The sequence below is a fragment of the Ylistrum balloti genome, unplaced genomic scaffold, assembly GCF_031769215.1.
Source record: "Ylistrum balloti isolate Yb309-2 unplaced genomic scaffold, AGI_CSIRO_Ybal_v1 Utg369720, whole genome shotgun sequence".
Classification (NCBI taxonomy): Eukaryota; Metazoa; Mollusca; class Bivalvia; order Pectinida; family Pectinidae; genus Ylistrum; species Ylistrum balloti.
Genome location: NW_026781940.1, coordinates 1 through 17052, shown reverse-complemented (window position 1 = coordinate 17052; position 17052 = coordinate 1). Strand labels below are relative to the sequence as shown.

Sequence of the window (17052 nt, the reverse complement as noted above, 5' to 3'; positions counted from 1 at the left end):
GATAAGTGCCTCTCTGACGCATTCTCTAATTGACAACCAGATAAATTGAAACACCAAAATCCTCCCAACATAAAAATCTACTTTGACAAATCATATCAAGTATTGCTGAAGCAATACATGTTCCCTACCGACCCCTCCGTGTGACCTTGACTTGGACCCAAAAACCGTGAAACTTGAAATCCATGCTTTATAAGTGTGAAGTTTGATGAGAATCCACTGTTAGAGTGCTGACAAACTTTCACAGACGAACAGAAGGAAAGGGAAGAAAAATTGCTCCCCTCCCCCAGTTTTATCGGTAAGGGACCCAATCCTATTGCAGACTTTTAGTATTTTGCAGAGAAGTGAAAAATATAATAAAAAAAAAAGTTTCATATATCAAGGATGAAAATCGCATGAAAATAGCACTTCCCTCACGATTTACATTCACCAAATTTGTTTTTTAAGGTGGCTTTGTACATACCGCTGATATTAAAACAACTTGTGTCTCATTAATTTCTTTCAACTTGAAATGATAAAAAAAGATTTTTTCACTGTCTATATTTTTATACCCACAATAGATGTGTTCTTACCAGATGTTTGTATAATGGAAGAATGGATCTTAATAAGCAAGAAAATTTGATGAACTTTTAAAATTTTCTTATGTGAATTTCAGGGTTCGGTATCCTTCTGATCTTGTTGTAAATGTTACAGCGAAGCTTAGTTTAGAGAAGTGATACCAAACATTGAGAATTTCCTCAGTGGAAATAAAATTTTCACCAGAGGGGGCTGAAGATCAGGGCTAACATCATGAAATGGGTTCTAAAAGTAATTATTGGTGATCGGGGAAAACATTAACAAGTTGAATGTTTAAATTTCCAAAACAAAATATCCAGTTGACCTGAATAGCATTTAATTTTTTCTGTAAAAGATTTAAAATTAAAAGTAAACATCATGTAGTAGAGAAATTTAAGGGAATTGTAATTAAAATTTGATGAAAATTATTGTAGGAGCTTCTCATGCTGAAGGTGTGGCACTAACATTTTTTCTGATTTGCAACGTTGAAACTCTAGTGTATGATATTTGATTAAGCTCAAGGACGAATATATACATCCGCAACACTAAACAACAGATTAAAAACTGCAATCAGCACAAAAATTTTTAGTGCCATACCTTCAGCATGAGAAGGTCTATAATAAAAACACCACTGAAACATGTGTGTTTACAGTAAACAAAAACAACACAAGCTTCACTGAACTATGGGGGCCAAGTGAACACACAAATAAAACAATACAATATGTGTAATTATTTTTATGATTTTTTTAATAATTTGTTTCATGCAACTGATAATGATGGTAATGATGATTCTCAGCTCCTGGTCAGACAATCCCCAACCCCTTCTCCTCATTCCTTCATACCCCTTCACTTCCAGCCCCTCCAACATATGCCTCCATCCCATTTTCCCTTCCTATTTATCCAACCATATTCACCCTCCAACATCTCTCTTGACTACTTAAAATAATTATTCCAGTCTCCAACACAACTTCATTCGATCAGATTTTGAACCCAGCAGTCCTTTTGGAGTTTCAAAGTTCACAGGTACAAATTTTACTTTCTTTCGTGTTTCTTTTTCAAACAGCTGAAATTGAAATTGAAAGAGATACAAAATTGAGGATAGAACAAATGAGTATTTCTTTTCAAAAAATTTAATAAACTAGAAATAATAAAGAAAGAAACACTAAACAAAATAAGTAAAATATTTTTATATGACATATTGAAGTAAAACTTCCAATCCTTTGCATGGAATATAGAGCATTGTTTTTAGTGATATAAATACTGCATTGGAAACCAGCTCACTTGCTCTTTTTTGTACATTTTTCTTTCGTCGGCACATCATAATGAATCTCATCACTGAATGAAATGACACATTTCATTAAACACGGTAAAACTTAAAAATCTTGAAACCCAAAATTTTACGTTCCTTAATTTTGCATATTTTATACACAAAAACAAATGCAGAGAAGATAAGTGAATTACAATATTTTGCAATGTATTTTTTAAGCCTATAAATTCAATAACTTTACTTACATCATCATATGAGGTTTCAAAGAGGTCCGAGAGGTCAGTTTCTGTGGTTTGGATTTCGCCATCAATCCTCTGTGCGCTCCTGGCCACGTCTGGATGATAGTGAGACTGTAGGCTCTAACAAATACATATGTAAATTAGAACAAATTCTATAAATAGTAATAATGGTGAGCTTGGAACTGGGAGTCCAAACTAAACAGACATTATCTTCCTCATACCTAGAAAATGAAGTTACCAGACAGAGGTCACCAATTTGAGATAGAGCTGAAGCAGACATGGTAACATTTCATCTCTCCCTATCACCTCTATGAAATGACATGGACAAAAAAATAAACATCAATATTTATCAAATAGGCATCAAAATAACCAGATTTTTAAAATATTCTTGAGTAAATCTTGAAACGTAGTTCATTATCAAACGAACACAATGATTTACCAACCAATGCGAAATTATATTTTCTAAAATCTGAGACTGCAAAAAACATCTTTCATTTTTACTTTCAAAACAAATGTGTAGTTTTTAACACAATATTTAAGACAGAATATAAGTTTTTTTACCTTAGATTTAGTTCCATATCATACCTTAAGTTCCCAAAGACATCTTTCATTTTTACTTTCAAAACAAATTTGAAGTTTTTACATAAATTTTAAGACAGAATATCTGTTTTATACCTTAGATTAAGTTCCATATCATACCTTAAGTTCCCAAAGACAGCTGTCCATAGCGTGACACTTTGTAGGATCAGGTTCATTTGGATCATAGGGGTCCTCGTGTATTTCTAAAACATTAAACCTTTAATGTTTACAGGAAAACTTTCATACACATGTTTATCATTACAACTTGATTCTACATGGCAAACGTTCTCGGTCGAATATCCTTATTAACATATCCTATGAAACTTGAAATGACCTCTGAAGAGTGAAAGCCACAACTAAATTCAAGTCAGTCATTAAGTTTATTTTCATTTCTACGTAGTGTCCGTGTAGAGTAGAAATTTCTGAAATATTTATGTAAACAAGAGCGATTATATTAATTTCTGCTGAATCAACGCCAGATATTTCACATCCTCTTGAGAGCCAGGATGATTTCGTCTAAACTATTTTAAACTACCATAGGAAAACGTGGTCAAACAAAATGTGTTAAGGGTGAAACAAAAGGTAGTAAATAACACAAAAATAAAAATTTCAGTTAAAAACATGTTTTTGTTTGAAAACACAAATAAATAGAAAAACGCACATCTTGTCATAACAGGTGTTGTTTATGCTTTGACAAAAAGGCTAATCTCTCTGATGAAATTCCTAATTTTGTTCATTTCCACATGGAGATGAAAAAGCTTTCCAGATTCAGGAAACACTTTGTATGAAGATAACATGTTCAACTATAAGCTTGGAATCACATTCATAACAAACAGGTGAGTATTCACCATGTAAGAGAAATGAATGAGTATGTTGCCATATAATCTATAATCGGGCCCAGAAAGTCAACACATTACATCAATCTGAAAGTGCTGGCTTTTCTACAGACTGAATTAAATATGTGTGGGCTTATCAACAGGCACAGGCATAATTATTGTCACCAGCAGCTAGGTGTCTGTTGAGTATGATAATGTCTCAGATGAGTTTCCTTGTATGCTAAACAGTTTTAACTTAATTAAAAAGTGGGAACTGACCATGCTTCATAAAACCATAAATTCAGTTCCTTATTTGATTTTAAGCTCCTGAGGCCAACAAAGAAACCATCCCTATAAATCAGGTGTCGTCTTATTACAGAGGTTTCAATAATTATTATTCTTTATAAACATGTATGTTGGACCCATCACAAAGATTGTTGCCAAACAAACAGAAGTAGTCCTAAGTTCCATCAGACCTTACCTGATGGTCCCTCCGTGCGATGTAATAATACACGACAGTTTGGGTGTCTGTGGATGAGGTTATAGATGAACGGTATGGACACCGTCAGACCAGAAGGAGGAGCTGTTAGTGAAATTCTGGCTAGTCGCTTAGCAAATGCTCCAACCAGGTAAGCAGGCAGGTGGCTGAAGAATGAAATATAGATATTTTTCATCTTTATGAAATTTTTTTTAAGCACATCATTTTTACTTTATCAATGTTGTTTTGAATCTTACAAACGTTTGGTGTGCTAGGCAAAACAAAAATACAAAGTGTTGTTAAAGCAATAGGTGTCCCCTATTGGCCTCTACAAACTATTACATGGTAATAATGGTGTTGTTTGGTGTTACTTTGGGGAAAGGAAGGCAAAAGGTATGTTTAATTCCAATTCAATATAAATTGTTGATCTGGAAGCTACCATTTGTCGAGTATTTTCTATAAACAGTACCTACTGAGTTGACAGTGACTATACAACCAGGAAACTCCAACTCATTCCATACCTTATGGTCCTTTACATGTATTTGAAGTTTGATTAAGGAATGAAGCAGCTAGAGTGCTGACAATGATTTCCTTAAAAACAGCAACAGTGAACTTGAACATGACCTTGACAAAACAATTTTGAAACTCCACAATATTGTAGTTGTTTGTACGTGTGGAATGAAGCCCTACAATGTTGACAACAATTTTCTAATAAAAGTAACCGTGACGTTGATCTTGATCAAACAACTCTAAAATCAAATTTGTCTCAAGATATTATGCTTGTTTCTGAGTGTGTGAGGTTTGATAAAAGTCGTGTATGGAACAAAGCAGCTAGAATGCTGAGGATTCGGAAACTGAAACTTGTTGTCTCTTAAGGAATCGTACCACAAGAGTGATGACATATGTACATATACAGATGGATCGAGAAAGAAACTGAAAATGGCTTCTTTGGTTGGGAACTGATAACCTTTTGAAAATTTGTTTGATGTATTTCTTCAGAATTTCATATTGCTCCAGACTTCTTTGCAAATAAGCAACCTTGTTTGACAAACCTCACAATGTTTTGGTGTTTTGCTATTCACTGAAATTGTGTTATACTATTCAGTAAAGTTAAGATAGTAGAAAGTTTGAAAAAATCAATTTGGGAGTGACAGAAGAAGAGTGACATCTCAAGGACAAAAATGACAGGTAACTATATGTCTCTCCTGTCTTACTTTGTAAGTCTTGAAATTACTAAGTAAAATACCAAACACACTGTAATTTATGTCTCCCCTACCCCCAACCCGAAACACAAAATTTGTCTAAATGCAAAATTTTAAAGTGAAATATTGATACCACTGCCAGAAAGTAACAATACAGTCTTGCAGCTAAGACAAAAACAGGAACGAGAATTAGAGGATTATAATTGAGATGAGGATGGGTGACAGAGTGTTGTTGGATAAAGGGGTGTTTTGATTACGTTCTGTTTGTCAATAGGTGTAAAGAATTTATCTAAACCATCAAATCTTCCATTTCAACACTAAACTTGGAACAAATTTATTCCATTTTACTTACGTGGATGTTAAAAACAGGTCTGCCAGAAAGAAGAATCTTGCTCTGTACTTGGCATGAAAGACTGACGGTTCGAATAAGGCATACAGTTTACCATAGAAGTCTGGGTAGTCTCTGTTAACAGAATACATATTATAGTGATGTTTAAAAAGGTTATTTATAAGTGGTATGACACTCTTTCTAATAGTTGAAGAATCTAGATTATAAATGTATTCTCTTTTTGGGCTATTACATACTGTTTTTTACTTAACCAGAGCACAAGACACTTACTGGACAGATGAGGTTAATTATATGGGGCTAAATTTATTCATAGAAATGATACCCCTGATGCTACTTCGAAATGTCTACTGACAACAAAGAGCAGAAAAAGCCAACTCTATGAACTACATCCTCTGAGGCCTCTTTATTAAGGAAGACATTATAAAATTTACAATATTAGGTAACTGTACACCCCCATCCCACTTAATATATGATAGACATAACAAGTCAGGAAGATTCAGTAGTATACATCAAGTCAGTCAACATCTTCCATTGATGGAAATCAAACTTAACAAAGGGCAATAACTCTTGGACAAATTCTCTGGTAGTGTGGGGGGTAAGGGAGAGGGGGACTTATTTAGTAGTGGAGGACTGAATGATGGAAACCTTAATTTTCACAAAAATGGTGTTTTATCTGCAGACTGATATGAAATACTCACAGATTATATTTCTGAACAAGAACAAATATTCCATTTAGGGCTAACAGACTGATGGCACCACCTGTAGGAATAAATTGAAAGTATATGTTGTGATATCACATGTTACTATTCATGAATTTCTTTGCTTATCTGTGTCTACAAACAAATATATATATATACAAAACACATACAAGAAAATACCAACATGTCAACATAATCAAAAACTCAAATTCAGTGAAACTTGGTAAAAATACAAACAAAAGAAAGATTTACACAGAGACATGGAAAATAAGGAGAATAGGACCAGATGTTGCAGAAGAGTAAGCATCTTCTGCTACATTGACATATAAATATATGTCAATCAAAGCAAGAAATGTAATTTAATTTTGACATCCTTCAGATGAAAATCTTTTCGTAGCTAAAGCATTAAACTGCTCTCCAGTTGGAGTTTGTATGTAATTTTAGAAAGGAAAAGTCTGATTACTGGGTAGGAAGTTGACTTACCTATGTTGTAAGACTCGGTAAGAAAGTCACACAGCATCAGTGGACTTGTCATATATGGCATCACCTTGTCATGGAGAATGATCAGAGTCCGTCGATACAGGTTAGTTGGCAGCTGAAATGGAAATTCCATTTATCTTCAAACTAAAATCAATGTATCAGACTTTGTAAACACTTAGAGCTTGTCCAAACAAATGACAACTTTACAGAGAGTGAATGAAAAACAAACAGAAAAGGAGGCTTCTGGATATATATACAATGTATACTTATGCAAATAAAAATGATTAAAAGAGAATTTATAATCTTCTAATTCACAGATCAAAATATTTCCTGGATTTTTTTCTAGCTATTGTTGAGAAAACATAAATTTGTAAAAATGTTTGATTATCTTTTTTTTTTAATTTTTAGTCCAATTTTTGTTGTTGTTGTTGATTGATTCTCTTTTTAAGAATCTATCTTTATACTGGTAGAGAGTTAACATAGAGGCCAAAAGCAAGGCAGTGTCAAGGGAGACAATTAGAAGACAGAATTATATGAGAAGAATCTAAGAAATTTAGAATCCAAACTCAGTTGCCCTTTCCACTATGTAATTGGACCTGGAGTATCTTGTGACCTAAGACTTTGAGATGTTTCAGTTTAAAAATTTGAATATTTTTCCTTTTGAATGTATCGTTTGTTCAGTATCATAGTATCATACCTGGAAGGCCAGAAATGTTACCCAGGAAGTAGTGAACAAACGCTTATGTTCCTTCAATGACGACATCTTCAAGTGAACGTCTTCATCTGAAAGGATGAAAAGAAATGAAAGTTTGTATTATGCACTTTACAAGCTGAGGGGCTTGACAAAATTTGAATCTTGAAATAAACTTTGAAATGAAATTCTAATTAACTAACCATATCAAAATGAGTAGTTTGAGAACAACGTAGTTCACCTATTGATGACATACACATTAATGCTTGAATGTTTTAATAATCATCTGCCTCTAGACATTTATGTTCCAGTAGTGCCAGTAATGCGAAAGGTACACGCAAAAAATTCGCAAACAGAAATTTACCATTCTGTTGCTAGAAATATGAAACATCCGGTTCAGTATAATGATATCAATTCATACAAAACGCTTTGACTATCTAATGGTAAGCACCATTTGATGGTGATGAATCAGTCCTGCTAGAAACAAGAGGGATATGGTCCTCAGCGGTCATCTGACAATCAATGAATGAATGAATGAACCACAGAATTCACTTGAAAGTAGCAGAAACTCATAAATGGTAGGTTCTGTGCACAATCATGTTACAAAATGACTACTGTGGCTACCATGTTGAATATTTGATCAGACCGAAAAATAACAAATCATCTCTTTCTTTCCCTCCAAATATTTTTGTCATCAGTGTGAATGAAAAAAGTTCTAGATGAATTATGTTGGACCAATGCATAAAAATAAGTTTTGGTCAAGACAATCTGAGGTTCACTTCATGCATTTTTGATATCAATGCCACTCCCTAATGAATTTTCAAGCAAAATTTGGTTGAAATCTACCAAGGCATTAGGAGAAGCAGTGTTTTGGAAGAAAATATTGTCCAATTTCCCCTTTTAGAGCCCTGCCCCTAAGCCCCTCGGGATCAAATCAACTTTCTGAATGTAAGAAATGATTCTCCATCCACAATAATGTTTTGTACCAACTTTGGTTGAAATCTACCCAGCCATTTTGGGGCCACGCCCTTAAGTCTCTAAGCCTCAAATCAAAATTCTGAATTTATGAAATGATTCCCCATTCTTAATGCTGTTGCAGACCAAATTTGGTTGAAATCCATTCAAGCATTAAGAAAGAGTAGCATTTGAAGTAAAAATTTCCCCTTTTTGGGCCCCACCCCTAAGTCTCTAGGGGTTAAATCAACTTAATGAATTTTGTATTATTTACCAACCCTACTGATAATACAGACAAAATTTAAATGAAATCCATTCCAGCATTAAGAAAGAGCATCATTTTGAAGAAAGTATTGTCTTAATACTCTTTTGGGGCTCTTTCCCCAGGTCCCTAGAGGTCAAATAAAAATTCAGAATTGAAGAAATGATTCCCCACTCTTAAATATGTTTCAGACCAAATATGGTTGAAATCTGTTTAAGCATTAAGAAAGAGTAGCATTTTAAAACAAAATAAGAGTTAAATTTCCATGTTTCAATGTTCAAGGGACTGTCAAAAACTTCTTCATCAATCAAGACTTTGAATCATGCTAGTATTAAAAGCATGCCACACATAAGTGAATATTGACAGGATAAATCTCCAAAGTGACAGACTATCCTGCTTGAAATAACAGATATTTTATGGCATTTTCTCTCTTTATTTCCATCATTACATCATCTATTCACAGGAGAATAATGCGCTGACAGGGCTCTTGATCTGCCAGATTTGGGGCCGAATCCCAATGCAAAATAGTATCTTTTTTCCCAATTTAGACCCCAAGTTTTCCCAATTCTAAGGAAAACAATGTTTTTATTCCCAATTCTAAGGACCCCGGGCCCCGGTCCCAAAATGGGGTGTGAGAGCCCTGGCTGATGAATTGAAATTCCCCTTGATGCTAACTATCTATTGAGCAGACAGTAAGTGCCTTGGGCTAACAAAACTGAAATGCCATATGACTGGAGTGACTAAAATTTAAGAAAACTTTGGTTTTAGATCTAACTCAAAATGTAACTAATATGTTTTGAAAATAGCAGATTTCTTTTTTTACCTGGCAATGTGGTTAAATATGTTGTTAGATTTTCCTCTGGTGAAGCTGGAAATGTCACGCGTTCCAAGACAGCAAAAATATTGTTAAGATATATGTCTCCAGGTTTCTACAACATAGAAGTATGGGTTATTATTTTAGCAGACATCATCTTTCAAGTCCATAACAAACAATTTTCCTAACATCAGCACTAAATCAGCAGACTGTGTTGAAATGTATTATAAGTGGCAAACACAATCCATGAATGATTTATTCTTGGCATCCTACACAAAAATGTTTATAATATATGTGGTTATATTGTACATATGTTATACATGTACTGAATCTACATGAACAAAGCAACATGTTTTAATGAATTTGGATCATCTACTTGAACGTCTCATTGGATAAAAGATCAGTTAGAACATCAAAGCCCCTTGAAACCCGCATTTCTCTAATACTAACCAATTCCTTGGTTCTGACCGCGTTCTTACATAATCCTTGTTATTTAACCCTTAATTCCACGAACCATTATTCCATAAATACCCCACATTCTTTGAACTCATTTTTGTCCCCATCCCTTAGTATTGTCTCACCTTTTTGTAGAATAGTTATGTCACGCTCGCCAGAATTTACCTGTGGCACACATGACTACATGCAACTTTAGTGTATCAGTGCTGATAACTTTTGCATGTTTATGTCCGCCCCAACAGCAGATAATTATGGGATTAATGGTCATGGTGGTGTGAACACATACTTGTACTGTCATCTACTACAGAGTGACTGTTTTATTGTTCTATAAATAGATTGTCATAGAAAAATCAACCGCTGTTGAAACAAAAGTTTGCGTCTTGCTTACTACCAAAAGACTGAATAACATATACACAGCAACAGAATATGAATGAGTTCTCAACTGGGACTATTGACATGGGTTTTTCTGTATTTAAATGAACTGACCGTGTTACGTTTTCCCTTTAGGTCCATCATGGTTGACTTTAATACATGGAATCGTACATCATCATAAGCCAGGTACTCCTGAAATTTTCCTATCAGGTCCTGGAGGTTGATTTCTGTATTCATGAGCTGGGTCATTATCTTCTGTAAATGACATATCACTAAATTAACAAGGATCCACTTCATTATCTGTTTATCACAAGATTAATAGATTTTTGAAGAGGCAGTTTTAACTAAAAGTCAATATTTTTCTTCCATTCTTATCATAAGACTACAAAAGCTTCCAGCTACTACAAGTAGATCCTATTTCAAGTGATTCTGGCTGTTGACAAGAAAATAAAAACAAACATAATTCTGACTTACCATAAACAGAGGTACAGGAAAATGAGATTTTTTTGAAGAAATTTTTGTAACAGGATTTTTTCCTTCTGTCTCCACAAACTTCAACAAAGTACAAAGAGCCAGTTCCTAGAAAATTGAAAAAAAAAAAAAAAATGAGAAAAACACAACAAACAAACAAAAATCATAAACCGGGTAATCTGAATTTTTTTTACATTTCAAAAAAGACTTTGTAAACATAATTTCTCATTAGATTTGTTAAATTTTCTTATATGAGATCATATAAGCCAATGCGACATGCTTCAGAATTGATTGTTTGTAAAACTTTTTGTAAAATAATTCGTTCAACTTTAAATTAACTTAAACTCAATCAGTGACCATTGGAAGAATATCAAAGACGATTGAATGACTTCAATATGCTTGGTTTCCTTTATTGTAAAGATTTCAACCAGCAGGTCAATAAGGTAAGCTTTGACAGGTCCAGCACTTTCTTAAAACCTTCCTGCGTAAGTGACATGTTTTGTATGATGGCTCGCAATATTGTTAAATTGTAAGAACACTGTGTGTTCTCTGATCCTTTCTCAAGACATCTGTGTTTCTCAGATAGCTGAGAGCACTTACTCTCTGTGCTGCCTGGATTTTGTCCTTGAGGAAGCAACTTTTACTCCAATTGCATGGATAGTATGCAATGTGCCTTCTGTATGATGTACTTCCAGCTATTGTGAGGAGACTCTGTCTCAAAATTATCCTGCCTGTTTGTGGCATAATAAAACCCAGTAAACAAATAAAACCAGTGAAATTATTACCTACCTGTACAGATGAGAATTCAGAATTCAGAAGTTGGATCAAACAGTCAATGGCATCTTGGTAACGATCCATCAACCAAACTTTATATTGAACTTCTTTGCTTAAGCCTGAAAATATAAAAAAAAAAATTAACTAAACCAATCTTGTGACACACCACATGACCATTTTTAGGTGAAAGTGAGAGGTCACTGACATGTCAATTTTCCTTTGATAGTGTTTAGATTCTGTAGCAATGAATTTGTGACCGTGTCCTTTTTTTTTATAGAAAAATAAGAATAATTGTAATGACCTGACTGTAAGCTGTAATCATGGATATTACAATGTAAAAAATTCTGCAGTCATGAACATGATAAAAATCCAAATAATAACTCAAATTCTCATTTCAATTATGTCAGCAATTGCATGGACAGGGAGCAGTCCAAGATTTGTAATGTTACAGATCAGTCAGGCAGGTGAGAATCACATCACAATTCATTACATTGATTATCAATATTTGTATAATTATTGATGACTGACCAATGATTCATTTAAAAAGAAACAACCAATAAAAACTATCATTATGTGTGTGACTGTTTTTTCTTGTTTTCTGGTTTGCTAATTCTAAATAATTCTGCATTGCTCAAACACATCAACCATCAATCTATCCAGCAATATTAGTTTATACCCAAATTTAGGAACAAGGGACTTTCCGTGATGTCATAATAGCATTCTTTGTACATATAACAATCCAGCAACACCACTTTATACCCAAATAAAGTAATAAGGGACGTTACATGACATCAGAACACCATGATCTTATGACATTTTTTGACAAGGTGATTGATTACAGAAGATTTGTCACGATAAATGATGAACAATTTTAAAGTTTGTTGGAAGAAATAGACTTGAAAACACCACAAAGGCAACAAAATCCAAGATGGTCACCTGTCAGCCATTTTGTTTTTCAGATAAGTCCTGAAATGTGATGGGCACAACAAGGGACCAAAAGGAACCTATATATGAAATTTGAGAAATAGCAAGAACAATCTTGCAAAGTCAAAATCCCAGATGGGCACCTGTCAGCCATTTCGTATTTCTGATCAGTCCCAAAATTACATGGACACAACTAGGGACAGGGGAACTTACATATGAAATTTCAGAGAGATCCATCAAGTACTTCTTAAGAGATAGAAATGACAAACTTGCAAAGTTAAAATCCAAGATGATTATCATCTGAAGATTGTGGGCTAAAAAGCAGAAGAAAATTTGATCAATACTAAGTTCATACCAATCAAGATTGTTAAGAAAATTCACTATGGTTTTTAATCTTCCTCTGTAAAATGAATGTTTCTTCTGTATGATACCAGAAACTCCGAACAAAACAATATGAAGAGGAATATTACAGTACATTATCTTTATGGTATTTCAGTTACCACTAACCTTTATCAGTTGTGTCTGTAGGTACAGTTTCCAGGAACATCTCCCCTGTTGTCAAAAACTTGACAAAAATTTTGTGAAATGCTCGAATGCATGCCAGTAAAATATCCTTTTCTGGTGACTGAAAATAAAAGTGGATAAATGAATTATAATTAAAATACACTTGAAATCAATTGATCTGAAAGAAATACAAGATGTATTGGTCTTCTCCGTGAATAAAAACATATAAATCAACTGACCACACATTTTTATTAATAATATTTATTCGGGTAAACAAATCAAATTATTTTTAAATGAGACATTATACCATGAAAATCACAATGCAGCTTTTTATTATATATGTTATTTTAGTATTTAATGCCAAACACATTGCAAATGACATTAAAAAGACCGAAGAATTATTGAACGTTTTGGTCAAAATACTAGCTACAAGAATGAAATATCCGAAAAACTTGATAGTTAACTGCCTAAGCTTGGTCCGTTTTTAACATCTGCTTGTCAGTAATAAAACATGCGCAAGTACCATCTACCACATCACAGAATTGAAATTTCTATTTGAAATATCAAAAATGTGGAACAAAATCAGTATTAGAGTCACCCTAAGCATCTCGTGGACTTAGATAACATTCTGTTGACAACAGCGCATAGAAAAATGACATAGTTGAAAGATAATATGTCATATCAAGTTCCTGATTAACTTTTATAGTATTTAGAATCCTCTGTGAATTCGAAACCATTTAGTGTATGTTTAATAATTTGGTGTCAATAACACAAACTTTGACAGTTTTGATGAAGCATAACTTATTTTATAATATTTTACTTCTAGGTTTAAACAGTTGAATATTTTTTACCTCTGCATATGTTATAATGTCAATTATTTTATTTGACTCCTTTCTACTTTCTGTACAAGTTTTCATGGCAGTTTTAATCTCATTTAAAATATCCGACTTCGGTCCATGTGGTATCTTTTCCGCCATTGTGGTGCTCTGGAGTAACCACCAATCAGAAAAGCTTTTACAAATTTTCATTTCATTTGAGATTCTCGGATGTTTACATGATGTCAAACCTAAAACTGAGCAGACAAATTTCCGAACATTTTCATCGGAGTCCAAATTTGCGCATGCGCATCCTTTCTCACTATTCCTTGCAGCTAGAGATGCGTCATGGCTTAGATCCCGTGACTTGCGACAAGAAATAGTTGCATCGAAATTTATGTCTTTTATTTTTGAGGTTGTAGGTTCACTGTATCAAAATGTTCAGATAAATTGCTGATAAGGTTGGATTGAGGGTTTTTGACCAAAGATGGGTGGTTTTTCATCGTTAAATTTGTAACTCAAAATCCAGGTAAGCATATAATGTATTCATGTCAATATGGCGGACTTGCGACTCATGGGAAGGCATGAATGGCGGACCGCATGCGCGCCGAAGTGCACCGGTGCCGAGCGCGTAGTGTTGCAATACATATATATTTATTTACATTGACTTTATATATATACCTATAAATGTATCTTTTTGAAATGAAGAATGTGTTTAACTTGACGTTATACTTGGACTATGCCAAAATATAATAAACTGTTTCGAACTCGATCGAGTTCTCACAAAAGACTGCACATTCAACATGTGGGGGCCAAGAGTTGAAGTTGCATTTTAGGTCTATTGAACTTTTAAATAACAATTATTTCAGAGTTCCTTGATTACGTGATGGTGTAAGGTGTATAAGCCTAGGCATCGCATACCTTACTCTCATGCGTCTAAGATGACTTTGGCCGCCTGATTGCATCAGCGGATCTGCGACCCTCCCAGCATTTCACTTACCCGAAATCGCTACATTGAACTATATTTCCGGATGTTTTTAATTACTTTCTATTAAACAATTAGAATATAAGGATGATTAAATTTTTTAAATTGATAACAGAAGGCACCAATTAATCATATTTCTAAAAGATGCATGTTAAATATCGACTATTTAAGTTAGCAGTTTGAAAAGTGACTTCCAATTTTATGCTTACTTTGGCATATCACTAAAGAAACTGGTTAATGTGATCAATAGACTTGTTAAAAATTCCCATTTTTTTTCTGGTTCAACAGTAATCATTTAGATAGATGTCTTTCTCTTGTGGGTGATGTCATTGTGGATTATTTGGAATGTATAGCTAGCTTAGCCATACCATATAGTATCTTTGAATGCCATCATATCATAGGTATATGTACTGTGGCACCATGTTGGAGGTATGTCTAGAAATGTCTAGATACTTAGTATTGGAGTAATTGTAACCTCAGGATTACATGTACAATTAATGTTGCAAATTTGGTTCTTCATCGTAGTGTCGGTAGGATAGTTTCCTTCCGTTAGAGTTTGCCGGATATTGTTTATGAACTGATAAGTTAACCATTCCGGATCAGTCCCTCTGATAGGAAATCTTGGACATGTTATTTTCAAATTAATTTTGTTACCCTTTCTGTATAACCCATTGGTACTGACAGAATGCTGCAGTGTTTTTTGTTGATTTGATTATTTTAATTATTTGTTTGTTCTATATTTTAAGGTGTTGCAGAAGTATGCAACGGAATGATGCAAACGATGTGAAGCAGCGTCGTGGCAGCGGTCCGAGGGACCAAAGTGGGCAGTCACCACAACAAGAGTCCGTCCAGCACTATGTGTTGACTGGCCAGTTACAGGCTATTACGGGTTCAGGAAGGCAGACCTCGCTAGGTATTTGTTTAACTGAAAAAAAGTAGGGATGCTATAATGTGACCAACCCTATAATTTTGTTTCATTTCAAAGAATTTCCATCATTTCGTCTTTATTTATACTTGTGGATGTTATTTCAGTATGCTGAATTTGAAAATAAAAGTAATGTCATAGTTATCAGAGCTGGGACACTGAAACAATTTTGCTAAATTCCTGCTGTATTTGTAAATTAACAAGACTTGGCATAACTTTTTTTTAGGTTTGCTTCCCTCAGCATCCCCAGGCGTGTCCTTGGGAAGCTCCAATGTGGCAACCCCAGTCATTGGTTCCAGCACACCTCTCCAGCACCAGACTGTGGTCGTGTCCTCACAAGACCTGGAGCGCATCTTCACTGCAGGTGCTCCTGGGCCCTCTGCGGTTGCGACCACTCAATGTCTGTCTGCCCAGTCTCTACAAAGACAGCTAAGTACTCAAGGTATGGCTATATAAAATATTGCACTTGTTCCCATCTACAGTCTATTTAAATGGCTGGTTACAAAAATTTATTATGCTAAATATATTTCATCAATAAATTATTCTGCATTGAAAAAGTAAAGATGAGTTCACTGTAAATGTATTACTCAATATGAAACGGATAACTTAAGTTGATACATGACATTCAATACGAGAAATGGGTTGATTACCAAAGCTAGAGGAGATTTAAAGACCTCTGAGCCGTGACTTTGACCCAACATAAACTTCCACTGATAACATGAATACTGTTATTGGTGGAAACATTTTATTTTTACCCAAAATGTAAGTATCAAAATTAAGAAAATTTAGCCTATTGTCTCTAATTTGTTAACCCACTACAATATGGACTATAGTTTTGCATTATATCAGCCAGTCCTTTTGCTATCTTTACTGACAATGTCATTAGAACTTCCTTATTGGACTTAAGGTTTACCTGATACTCTGACCTACATTTTAACCTGTGACGTAAATCAAATTGGAAAGGTTGTTTGGGCTCTATTACACTACTAGTCATTGGAACTTCATACTTTGAGTAAGGGCTTACTTTGGAAAGGCGATGTTTCATTTATCAAAAGTAGAATACTCTGACCTAAATTTTGGACTTGAACTGAATATTCTGATACCATTTCAATATAGAAATGTTACGGAAATAAGTATTCATTCATGCATTTCACCTTTTGTGGAATTTAATTTCATTAACATTTAATTTAATATTTTTTCTGTCTTGAATAAACAGTCACCTAATGTGAGTGGCTCCATATCCCCAATTATCTCTTTTAAAATATTGATCTGAAAGACAAATAATATTGTTGAATTTTTTTTTTCTTTTGCACAAAGCTTTTTAATTTTACTTGGACCTTTAGATTTTTTTGTGGGGGGGAATGGTTTATAGGAGTGCACTTGATTATTTCATCACAAGAGCCATTGTTCTGATCTTAATGGAATTTTCTCACATTGAGGAACAAG

General features: G+C 34.1%; 2 protein-coding genes across 3 annotated transcripts; one reads left to right on the top strand and one right to left on the bottom strand.

The window, feature by feature from the left end:
• Positions 1–1343: 1343 nt before the first annotated feature.
• LOC132565383 (nucleolar complex protein 4 homolog B-like) lies at positions 1344–13823 on the bottom strand. Of its 2 annotated transcripts, XM_060230021.1 has the most exons (14): positions 13733–13823; positions 12885–13002; positions 11469–11572; positions 10683–10787; positions 10323–10463; positions 9390–9495; positions 7357–7442; positions 6663–6774; positions 6180–6240; positions 5485–5595; positions 3934–4097; positions 2758–2840; positions 2065–2178; positions 1344–1615 (listed from the first exon to the last, which is right to left on the bottom strand). In XM_060230021.1, exons 1-14 carry the CDS (start codon positions 13796–13798, stop codon positions 1499–1501), a joined length of 1488 nt encoding a protein of 495 aa, XP_060086004.1. In that variant the 5' UTR covers positions 13799–13823; the 3' UTR covers positions 1344–1498. The 2 variants fall into 2 exon arrangements, with proteins under 2 accessions (XP_060086004.1, XP_060086005.1); XM_060230022.1 differs by lacking the exons at positions 12885–13002; positions 13733–13823 and adding an exon at positions 12591–12677.
• A 330-nt stretch (positions 13824–14153) lies between these two features.
• Positions 14154–16048, top strand: LOC132565386 (uncharacterized; the record flags this gene model as incomplete). Its single annotated transcript, XM_060230026.1, has 3 exons — positions 14154–14225; positions 15428–15594; positions 15833–16048. Coding segments are annotated over exons 2-3 (370 nt in total), but the record flags the coding sequence as incomplete, so codon positions are not given.
• Positions 16049–17052: the final 1004 nt, after the last annotated feature.